Raw genomic sequence first — 12,066 nt, forward strand, 5'->3', positions numbered from 1 at the left:
GGGTAAACGCAGGGTCAGGGTTTTACTGAACGTTACGCAACACGACCCAGTTCTGACTACATTCTGCACATTACTCAACACTACCCAACGCTGACTACGTCCTGCACATTACTCAACAATACCCAACGCTGACTTCATCCTGCACATTACTCAACAATACCCAACGCTGACTTCATCCTGCACATTACTCAACAATACCCAACAATGACTACGTCCTGCACATTACGCAACCCTACCCAACACTGACTACATCCTGAACATTACTCAACACTACCCAATGCTGACTACGTCCTGCACATTACTCAACACTACCCAATGCTGACTACGTCCTGCACATTACTCAACAATACCCAACGCTGACTACACCCTGCACATTACTCAACACTACCCAACGCTGACTATGTCCTGCACATTACTCAACACTACCCAACGCTGACTACATCCTGTACATTACTCAACACTACCCAACGCTGACTACATCCTGAACATTACTCAACACTACCCAATGCTGACTACATCCTGCACATTACTTAACACTACCCAGCGCTGACTACATCCTGCACATTACTCAACACTACCCAGCGCTGACTACATCCTGCACATTACTCAACACTACCCAACGCTAACTACGTCCTGAACATTATTAAACACTACCCAACGCAGACTGCATCCTGCACATTACTCAACACTATCCAACGCAGCCTACGTCCCTGATTTAATCTGATAACAAAAAACTCCACACATTCAAATTCAGTGGCGTTGAGCTAAAATTAGAAACCTTTTGATCCCTCCGAAAAACTTGGCTCAAATTCAAACACCGATCAAAATGCACCGCCACACAGTTTTATCATCCCAGAAAAGTGGGAAATATTGATCCAAGAACAGGACAGGTCCCTCTACAGTCAAACACTTTTTTTTGCTTCATTTTGCAATTTAATCATTGGAAGTCTGTCTCGCGCTCTGTAACTCTGTCATTTTCACCTTACAAAAAAAGTGCTCTCTGCCTCTCCAAGATTGTTGTCAAGGGATCACACATCATTCACAAGTTTCAGCAACTCAACTGCCTCTCAGAACACATTTAAACATTTTAATACATCACAATATTTTTTTAATACATTTCAACATTTTAATAAATAAAGCCATCTACCAACAGGCACTGTCCAACTGATTATTTTGTCACAATTCACAAGGTCCTGATTAGCCAATCCAGCAATACAACACTCAGTTGTCCAATTACAGACCGCTCCGTTCTCACTTAATCAAAACCTGACTGATGACAGGGCGTAATACTACCTATCAGAACTATGCGTTTGTTGTGTGTGCATGCATACTGCAGGGTATGCTGGGGACCACATAATCAGAAAAAAAGGAAAACTGAATCAAAGACCATTAACACAGCATCACCAACAGAACCTTTTTAGCCAATGAGCCTGCAGAAGAACTGACCGTGTGTCCAATCAGGACCAAAGATGTTCTCATTAAGCCTTAATGTGTCCAAATGCCTTAGATCACTCATGCACTGCAGTGCCTGGGGGGGGGGGGGGGTGATTTGACTGCCAAATATTGCTGTACTGAAGCCGAATTCCAATTTGTACTGCTGTGCCACTAAGAAGTGCAGCTGCAGATGGACAGTGAATATCAACACCACAGCCCGTTGTTCCACGGAAAATAAACAACACATTTCCAAATAAACATGTGCATCCATTTCCTGGTGCGCAGGAACTACGTTACCAGGGAAACAAAGGGGTTTTCCAGAAGAGCAGGAAATGCGGAAGCTCGTGCTACAGGTTGACTGAAACTGAGAAGCAGGTGAGTATCTCAGGCACGTTACTCAGACGTGCCGGTGATGACTGCATACATGCACGCGTCCGGCTTTTTGCTAACACGTTACTCATATAACGCGGTCTGGACCTCCAGGCTAAGGGCACAGAGACACATCACACAGCCCGTGCGCTGACAGGCAGTGTGGGGCCTTCATTAGTGAGGCAGACGGTGTGGTCTGAGTCTCCCACCCCATCACCTGCGTCTGCGTGACTGACCCGGCCCGGTCCAGGTGAGACAGAGCCAGTCCGGACCCCGCTCATCACGGCACGTCACCTGTGCGGCAGACGGGAGCCAAAAGACACACCTGAGGCTCCGCTCTCCATCACAGAGAGATTTACAGCCACAGCAGACCGGAGCTAACAAGCCTCTCTCTGCTTTTCCTCTCTCCTACTGAACCCTGGGTCACGCCACAGACTCTATAGACAAACCAGATACTCTGCTTTTCCTCTCTCCTACTGAACCCTGGGTCACACCACAGACTCTATAGGCAAACCAGATACTCTGCTTTACCTCTCTCCTACTGAACCCTGGGTCACGCCACAGACTCTAAAGACAAACCAGATACTCTGCTTATCCTCTCTCCTACTGAACCCTGGGTCACGCCACAGACTCTATAGACAAACCAGATACTCTGCTTATCCTCTGTCCTACTGAACCCTGGGTCACACCACAGACTCTATAGACAAACCAGATACTCTGCTTATCCTCTGTCCTACTGAACCCTGGGTCACACCACAGACTCTATAGACAAACCAGATACTCTGCTTATCCTCTCTCCTACTGAACCCTGGGTCACGCCACAGACTCTATAGACAAACCAGATACTCTGCTTATCCTCTCTCCTACTGACCCCTGGGTCATGCCACAGACTTTATAGGCAAACCAGATACTCTGCTTATCCTCTCTCCTACTGAACCCTGGGTCACACCACAGACTCTATAGACAAACCAGATACTCTGCTTATCCTCTCTCCTACTGAACCCTGGGTCACGCCACAGACTCTATAGACAAACCAGATACTCTGCTTTTCCTCTCTCCTACTGAACCCTGGGTCACACCACAGACTCTGCTTATCCTCTCCCCTACTGAACCCTGGGTCACACCACAGACTCAATAGACAAACCAGATACTCTGCTTATTCTCTCTCCTACTGAACCCTGGGTCACACCACAGACTTTATAGGCAAACCAGATACTCTGCTTATTCTCTCTCCTACTGAACCCTGGGTCACACCACAGACTTTATAGGCAAACCAGATACTCTGCTTATCCTCTCTCCTACTGAACCCTGGGTCACACCACAGACTTTATAGGCAAACCAGATACTCTGCTTATTCTCTCTCCTACTGAACCCTGGGTCACACCACAGACTTTATAGGCAAACCAGATACTCTGCTTTTCCTCTCTCCTACTGAACCCTGGGTCACACCACAGACTCTATAGACAAACCAGATACTCTGCTTATCCTCTCTAGACAAACCTGACACTCTGCTTATCCTCTCTCCTACTGAACCCTGGGTCACACCACAGACTCTATAGACAAACCAGATACTCTGCTTATCCTCTCTCCTACTGAACCCTGGGTCAAACCACAGACTCTATAGACAAACCAGATACTCTGCTTATCCTCTCTCCTACTGAACCCTGGGTCACGCCACAGACTTTATAGACAAACCAGATACTCTGCTTATCCTCTCTCCTACTGAACCCTGCGTCACGCCACAGACTCTATAGACTAACCAGATACTCTGCTTATCCTCTCTCCTACTGAACCCTGCGTCACACCACAGATTCAATAGACAAACCAGACACTCTGCTTTTCCTCTCTCCTACTGAACTCTGGGTCACACCACAGACTCTATAGACAAACCAGATACTCTGCTTTTCCTCTCTCCTACTGAACCCTGGGTCACGCCACAGACTCTATAGACAAACCAGATACTCTGCTTTTCCTCTCTCCTACTGAACCCTGGGTCACGCCACAGACTCTATAGACAAACCAGATACTCTGCTTATCCTCTCTCCTACTGAACCCTGGGTCACGCCACAGACTCTATAGACAAACCAGATACTCTGCTTTTCCTCTCTCCTACTGAACCCTGGGTCACGCCACAGACTCTATAGACAAACCAGATACTCTGCTTATCCTCTCTCCTACTGAACCCTGGGTCACACCACAGACTCTATAGACAAACCAGATACTCTGCTTTTCCTCTCTCCTACTGAACCCTGGGTCACACCACAGACTCTATAGACAAACCAGATACTCTGCTTATCCTCTCTCCTACTGAACCCTGGGTCACGCCAGACTCTACAGACAAACCAGACACTCTGCATTATTATTATTTTAATAATTATTGATCCACAAGTGTTCTCCATTTACACTGTACAGAGTGAAAGGAGGGAGGGGCACAGAGGACACACACCAACTCCCAACTTCTGCTCTTAATCAACACAGTCATTCACATGATCAGAGACTGCAGCTAAATTAAAAAAACTCACTGATTTTGAGGCCTGAAATGGAAGCCAGTAGGACTATTACTCTGAGCAAATACAGCCTGGCACAAACAAGGGGGAAAATCTACAGTCTGGTCTTCCAGACAGACAAATAAAGCAAAAGGCCAGAGAGATTAGTGGATATGACCAGCAGATACACAACGCTACAGGTGGAAGGAGAGGTTCAGGGAAACGGCAGTTCAGCTGTCTGGACTGAATAAACGCACCTGGAAAATCTCCACATTTCTATGCTGTTCTGTGATTCTGCCAACATCTTTCAGCTCTGATCAACCTGAGAACAGAAACTACTCAATCTGCACAACTCAGGGCCTGAATTACTAAGACCATCAGCATGTGGAAAACCTTTTAGCACACACAAAAGCAAAAGCAATTACCTGACCAATGATTGGTCAGGGTATTCGTTTTGCACCAATCATTGGTTGCGTTATTGGTTTTGCATGTGCTAAAATGTTCTGCTTGTGCTAAAGGTTTTAGTAAACCAGACCCTCAGTGTTCAATGGTTGCCATTTCTGTCAAGAGATTCAAGCGTGATCTACTGGGCATGTGCAGAATCTCCTCCAGTTTAACCCTTTTGCAGCCACAGGAGGGATATTAAACCTGCTCCATGCGCACAGACACAGGTTTAGTTTCGGCTTTGGAGGAGACACACCTCACCTCACAAAGTCAAACATCAAGCCTCACAAGCATACCAGCGAGTCAAGCAATGAATTCATATGAAAATATTTGGGGGTAACATGTCTCCCTGTCTCCCCCCCGCAAAACCTAGGCATATGTCCATGAGGACAAATGAATGAATTACCCCCAACCAAATGGAGCAAAAGGAGTGTCCCCATCACCCCCCCCCCCCCCCCCCCCCCCCCCCCAAGGGCTGCTGGGAACTGAGCGGTTTTAGCAGGAGGCTTTTGAATCATGGCCCTTGCTTTGGGACATGATTCATTTGCACTATTACCTGGACAACAACAGCAATGATAACCATCATCATCATCATCATTATTATAATAACTATGGAGGCAAGCTATGAACTAAACACCACATCATGATGTGTCTGGGACCACTAGGGTGTAAAACAAAATGCATGTATAATGCAGTACTGTTGTTTTTTTAGACTGGGTTTGTGCTGTGAACAGAACAGAAAGTGGGACAACTCTGACACCAAACACACTTTACTGTCTAAAGGAGCGATCTCTACTGCACACTCACACTACCCCACATTACCACATTCCACCACATTATACCATCACAGCGCCCCATGCTGGTGTGAGTAAGAGACTAAACTAATGAACTAAACACCCCTGATTACTAAAAGGTCAACAGCACACTGGTACAAGCAACAAGCAATTCAGACGTCTGACTTCAGCCTGTCGTAAGCGTATAAACCTTATTGCTCATGTTTTCCGTTTTGCTGTTGTCACCGTTACCGCATGACATAATTCTAGTTTTATCCCTTCCCTTTTTGGTGTAAAGCGCGTTGGTTTGCAACTGTTGCACGAAACGTGCAATACAAATAAATTTTGATGGATTGAATGATAAAATGAAATGGCAGCGTATTATAGCAGTTCTGGTCTGCAAACACATGGTGCCCACACCTTCACGAAATCACACATTTAAATCATGCTGAAATATTCCTGCCACAAACCCAGAGCGTTGTGTTTCACAAAGCAGGCCCTCGTCCACTAGTTTCACAGTCAAAAAACTGATTACACGGGCAGATCGTAAACAAGACTAGGAAACCTAGTATATGGAGGGACCTAACACACGTGATCCGGCCGACCAATGGTGTAACTTCATAACTCGGCCGACCAATGGTGTAACTTCATCACTCAGTCAGTCAGTCAGTCAGTCAGTCAGTCACAGACATGCGCGTTTGTAGGCCTGGCCCCCGCTGTCGCGGTCCAGCCGAAAATAAAAACCCCAGCAAATTCGACCCATGAGAACGCATCGATCATAATTCAGCACCAGTCAAAACGGGGGCGCACGGAAGAGCGGGCCAGCTCTGCTCATTAAAGTGCAAAATATATTTGTGCATGAGTGCCATCTCAAATCATTTTCAAATAATAAAAAAAATATTCCGGAGAAGAACAGCCTGCGTGCGGCCCAGCGCCTGGCTCATTTCGACGGGAGAAGTCATTTTCTCTGTACAGAAGCTGCCTTGATTAAAAAAAATTATTTATAATGGCCAAAATCCATTAGCAGAGAGGAGGACTGAAAAGAAATGGACAGCACAGCAAAATTATATTAAACAAAGCAGCATTTGAATTAATGCACCTACATTTTTTCATTTTCTGTTGGATTGACTGTACTTTTAAATCAGACCAATTTGTGCTTGATCGTTAATTGTTCCCTTCTCAGTTTAATGGGTAAACACATTGAAATACAGGACGCCCTATCCACAGTGGAGAAATCTCAGTTTCCCTCAGAAGTGATGACACAGCCTGACATCAGCACGAGGTGTTCTCCCCCCGATTACTGACCGACACTTGATTGACAGCTCGGTTCCACAGGTTCGAGTCGAAGAATTCACAGGCGACTCGAACGGACCATTTATGTTTTTTTAAAGTTTTCCTTTTTTTAAACACTGACACGTTTCCTGTTTGTCGCAGAAACCAGGTGTTGGAGCAGACTGCTTTCTGGCCCCAGAATGCACACCAAGTCTGCTTGTCAGCACAAGCCAAGCACATTAAAGACGACAAATATGAACCCTCGCTCCACACTAAAGTCATAAACCAGGTTAGGAAACAAAAAGAGGATTACACCAACAACTTAAATACAGACTCCAAGCACGCAGCTAAGAGTTTAAGTCATCAAGAATGGGTTTTTTTTTACCCTCAAAAGAATGGGTAATTGGAGAGAGAAAGACAAGTCGTGCAGTGCATTGTGGGAACTGCATATGTGATTCAGAGCGCCTGAGGAAATTGCAAAAGGATTTCAGGTCATTTTCAGAGTAATTTAAATAAATCCTTTCATAAACACTTAAGTACTCTGGTAAAGACAGTGAACAACATGTAAACTTTCATATGCTCAGTAACATTCTTCTCCCAAGCAGCATTCAGAAGAAGGTTGGTTAGACAGACAGATAGATAGACAGATAGACAGATAGACAGACAGATAGACAGATAGACAGACCGACAGACAGATACACTTCTCCTCTGCATTGGACCCATCCTAGGCACTTAGGAGCAGTGGGCAGCCTCAGTGCAGCGCCCGGGGACCAGCTCCAGCTCTGAGGCCAGTGCCTCGGTCAAGAGCAATGGCAGGAGTGCACTTAACCTGACATGCATGTTTTTCAGGGTGGGAAGAAACCAGAGTACCTGGAGGAAACTCACGGAAACACAGGGAGAGCATACAAACTCTACACAGAGAGGACTTGGCCGGCCAGTACTCATTACATTACATTACATTACAGGCATTTGGCAGACGCTCTTATCCAGAGCGACGTACAACAAAGTGTATAACCATAACCAGGAACAAGTATGACGAAACCCCTAGAGAGAAGTACCGGTCCAAGTACAGGGAACAACCGCATAGTTCAACCTGGACCCTGGTGGTTAAACTGATTAACACTAACAACGAGAACGGCAACAACGCAATCTATGGAAAAACAAAAATAAATAAAAATACAAGTATTCGTTAAGACTGGCGCATCAACTAAGTCACCTATTAAACAGCTGCCTAGTTACAACCCTAAGTTTAGTCATTTACAGGGGGGGAAGGGATGGGGAGAGGTGCAGCCTGAAGAGGTGGGTCTTCAGTCGTCGTTTGAAATGGGTCACAGTCTCAGCTGTTCTGACCTCCACAGGGAGGTCATTCCACCATCGTGGGGCCAGAACAGAGAGGAGACGTGTTCTGGAAGTGCAGGTGCGAAGAGGGGGAGGTGCTAGGCGTCCTGAGGTAGCAGAACGGAGGGATCTGGCTGGCATGTAGGGTTTGAATATCTTTTGAAGGTATTCTGGGGCTGATCCCTTGACTGCCTGGTATGCTAGAACCAATGTTTTGAATTTGATGCGAGCTATAACAGGCAGCCAGTGGAGGGTAGTGAGCAGGGGAGTTACGTGGGAGTGTCTGGGGAGGTTGAAGACCAGACGAACCCGGAATCTCTTTTGTTGCGTGTACCAACAGACCTAACCATCACGCCACTGCGCCACCGCAGTGCACAGATCACAGCATAAAGCATAACGTTGATTAAATGGTCTTACACACTGCAGTCATTTCATAACTACAGACTGAACGGGGAAAAGAAAAGGGCAGATTCTGGCACTCTGGGGGGGGGTGCAGAGGGGGTGGGGGCGGGGGCAGTGCCAGCTGGGCCTCAGCTGGGATCCCACCAGACGCTGCGGAGCTTCATTACCTCAGAACAGATCGAGCTTCCCTGCTCTCTTCAGCCGGGCTGCTCACACACACACACACACACACGCAGAGACTGAAGACGCTGCAGAGAGCTGTGGGCCAATGGCGTGCGCCGCAGTGCCTCCTGGGTAAAACTCGGAGTTCGAGAGCTCAAGGAGTGCGCTACTTCGGTTCTTTTCCGAGTCCAGGACTCCATTACAGGGAGGCAGTGTAGCGCAGGGTAGTGGACAAGGAACTGGCTTTGCAACCGAAAGTTTGCATGTTTGATTCCCAGATAGGATGCCGTTGTCGTACCCTTGAGCAAAGTACTTATCCTGCATTGCTTCGTTATACTGTATACCCAGCTGTATAAATGGATACAGTGTAAATGCTATGTAAAAAAAAGTTGTGTGAGTCACTCCGGATAAGAGCGTCCGCTAAACGCCTGTAATGTAATGTAATTACTCACTTCAGACATTCAGTTGGTTCTCATAAGGCAAGCGGATCAAAATCACATCAGACCTCTTGTGTCCCTTACCCAGGATACCTGCAGATTGCCATTTTACTTCGCGAGGGAGAAAATTTTGACCAAAGTCATTATTTACACAGGAAGTCAGAATACCTGAGGTTTCAAGTGCAAATAAGCTGCACACTGAAGGGAAAGCTCTGAAATACAGCTGGACTAGGCACTATAACGGCTTTCAATTTCCCATTTTCACTTTGCAGTAAATATTGTGTTTTAAGAAAGCCGTCGTCATAGCCTTTTTTACCCTCTTAAACAATCTCAGCAAGACTGAAACAAACAAGAGGAAGTTCCAGACATCCAGGCCAAAGGATTTGGTCTCAGTATTAATTTTACCAGAGTCCCTCCGGGACATTGGTTCATGTTGCAACGACATTAACAAAAAAATATTACTATTTGATGTGCACATCTATTATGAACTGTCAGTCAGCCAACAAATACAGGCAACCGCAACGGTACAAACAATGTGCACTGCTGTTTGCTTTGTCTAGAGAAAAGAGGTTAAGCCTACACGACAAAACGTGTAGAATCTCCGCTAGTTACACCCTTTTACGTCCGCAAGACGGATTTTAAACCTGCTTCCGGGGGTACAAATCAATGAAACACCCACATAAATTGAATTAATGGAAACTACAGTTAGCTGAAATAATGATCAGAACTGTGTATGAAGACAGTCACTGACAGCAAATGTTGCACACCCAATAGACGCGTGGATTTCACAGGACATACCTTACATTATTCTGCTAAACAATGAGCGAATATGGAGAGTTACATTTTCATGATGATCAGATATTTGGGAAATCTTGTGATGAAAGGTCTACGTGAAACAGATAAACCCGACAGAATCACTCGCTGCTTTGGTAAGTGTAAGCAGAACCAAGCCTTTTTTAAAACCAGGAGCGTGCGACAGAGCTGCACGCGACAAGCCCCTTGTGGATAAACTACCTGAACTGATGCAGCCGGTGACCAGCCGGTTGCGTTCACGTGTGTTTAAACTCGGATACAGTTACAGTCTAGACTTTGGACTTCGGTTCACGCGGAAGCACAGCACTCAGCGACCAGAAAAAAAACAGTGCTCATTGTCAGTAACCGATAACATAAAATAAAGAATAAATATCCGGCGTGGGACAGCCACAGATGACATTTTGAATTAGGCTACATAAGACATTCATAGCGATCGGTTCATTGAAAGGTCAGTCCCACAACCGTTAATGGCTACCACTCACTACTCCACGGTAAAACTTCTCCGAGTGACGCGCTTTACGATTGTTAGCCTAAAGGTAAAAGACCTGTACCACTGCCAAGGCAGCGACTCTTGGCCGAGCCGAGACGCTGCAGAGCTTCGCAGTAGCAGGCTAAGAATTAGAGTAAACGCTACTTACTTTATGAAGTAGCTGGCCCCCTCCGCAGTGAAGCCTTCCTCCCACCCGCGAGGTAAATCTACAGCACAGAAACAGCAACAGAAAAGTATACTATGAAATACGCGTCCAAAACTTCCCGTTTCGTTTCGGTAACTACCGTTCACACGTAGGCTTACATGTAACACAAGACAGGCAGCCTGTGATAAACGTACAGCTGAACTTGTACGGTACAGTTTGCATGAATTACTCATACCTGAACGGATCATATGCCCGGAGTTGACAGGTTCACCCGTACGGGGATGCAGCCAAGTAGTACTCTGGGTTTCATCACTGGAAGAAAAAAAAAAAGGCGACGCGACACACCTGTTACTGAACGTAAAAAACGCATAACCAGCAATTTTCACAAACCGCTCAGGGGGTGCACTTAAAACTTTACCGGTAAAGGGCGCGCTTACTTTATGAAAAACACCCTGCCGTCGCTGCAGACTCCGTAGGACCAGTGGACAGGTAAACTGTCCCGCCCGAGCGGGGCCGCCATGATCCTGGTTTGAAGTGCTATTTCATTCTCTCCGCTGAGTCTCCAAGGGAATCCGACGGTAGTCCAATAATCACCGATGGAGCGACGCAGCGTTTAAAGGGGAAACTGCGCCGTGGTCTACACAGGTCCTGTTTTTCTTAGCCGACAGAAAAAAGGGAAGAGTGGAAGGGGACTGTTTCATGATTTCTCGTACAGGTATCCTGCATAGTTAAAAGGCGTTGTTCAGGCTAACTAAGCTTCTGAAATGAGGACATCGGTAGTGCCGGGAACTAATAAAAGAATCTTAAGAATGTAAAGCTTTAACTCACAAATCGTACGCATATTTCAGAAACCTGAGCAAGGAAAAAAATTATAGAATTACTTTCATTTGCCGAGAAACTCCCAAAAATAAATACATTTACAGGTGGGTTGTTTTGCAAACATACTGTGTACTTTTAAGCCCCAGTTTTGCTCCTCATGAATGAAAGTTCACCTGTATTATACGTTTGAATATATGCATGTGTATGAATGTAGGTATGTATTATTTATTAGCCTGTGTTTTCAGTTTATATACGCTCATCAAAATTCTGTTATTTTATTAATACTGGTGCTTGCACAAAGACAACATTTACATAATCATGGAAACAAAGTGGAATGCAGTTAACGGTGAGCAGACGTGCTGTGTATGTAAATCAGCTCGGTGAAATGGAGACAGGGCGACTTCGTGGAGCACGAGCTGATTTCTGGGCATTGATGGATTGCCGCATGCGATGCTTTAAATGCACTGCCGCATGCCACGCTAAATGCACTGCTGCATGCGATGCTATCAATGCGCTGCTGCATGTGATGCTATTAATACACTGCCGCATGCCATGCTCCAAATGCACGGCTGTAGGAAAGCTTTAACACGTCTTCCAGCCAATTACGTTTTCACTTGGACGATATGAGTGTTCAATACATTTTTTCATTAAATAAATGAAATAATAATTTTCAAAAATGTGT

At 45.8% G+C, this 12,066-nt stretch overlaps 1 protein-coding gene across 1 annotated transcript in view; it reads right to left on the reverse strand.

Annotated features, from left to right (window-relative positions):
• Positions 1-11,161, reverse strand: part of LOC118215665 (pleckstrin homology domain-containing family A member 7-like) — a 104,858-nt gene extending 93,697 nt beyond the window's left edge. Inside the window, 3 exon segments of the mRNA XM_035396602.1 lie at positions 10,569-10,626; positions 10,801-10,877; positions 11,003-11,161. Of these exon segments, the coding sequence (XP_035252493.1) occupies positions 10,569-10,626; positions 10,801-10,877; positions 11,003-11,085 (218 nt within the window). The 5' untranslated portion in view covers positions 11,086-11,161.
• Positions 11,162-12,066: the final 905 nt, after the last annotated feature.

This window comes from Anguilla anguilla, chromosome 16, assembly GCF_013347855.1.
Source record: "Anguilla anguilla isolate fAngAng1 chromosome 16, fAngAng1.pri, whole genome shotgun sequence".
Lineage (NCBI taxonomy): Eukaryota > Metazoa > Chordata > Actinopteri > Anguilliformes > Anguillidae > Anguilla > Anguilla anguilla.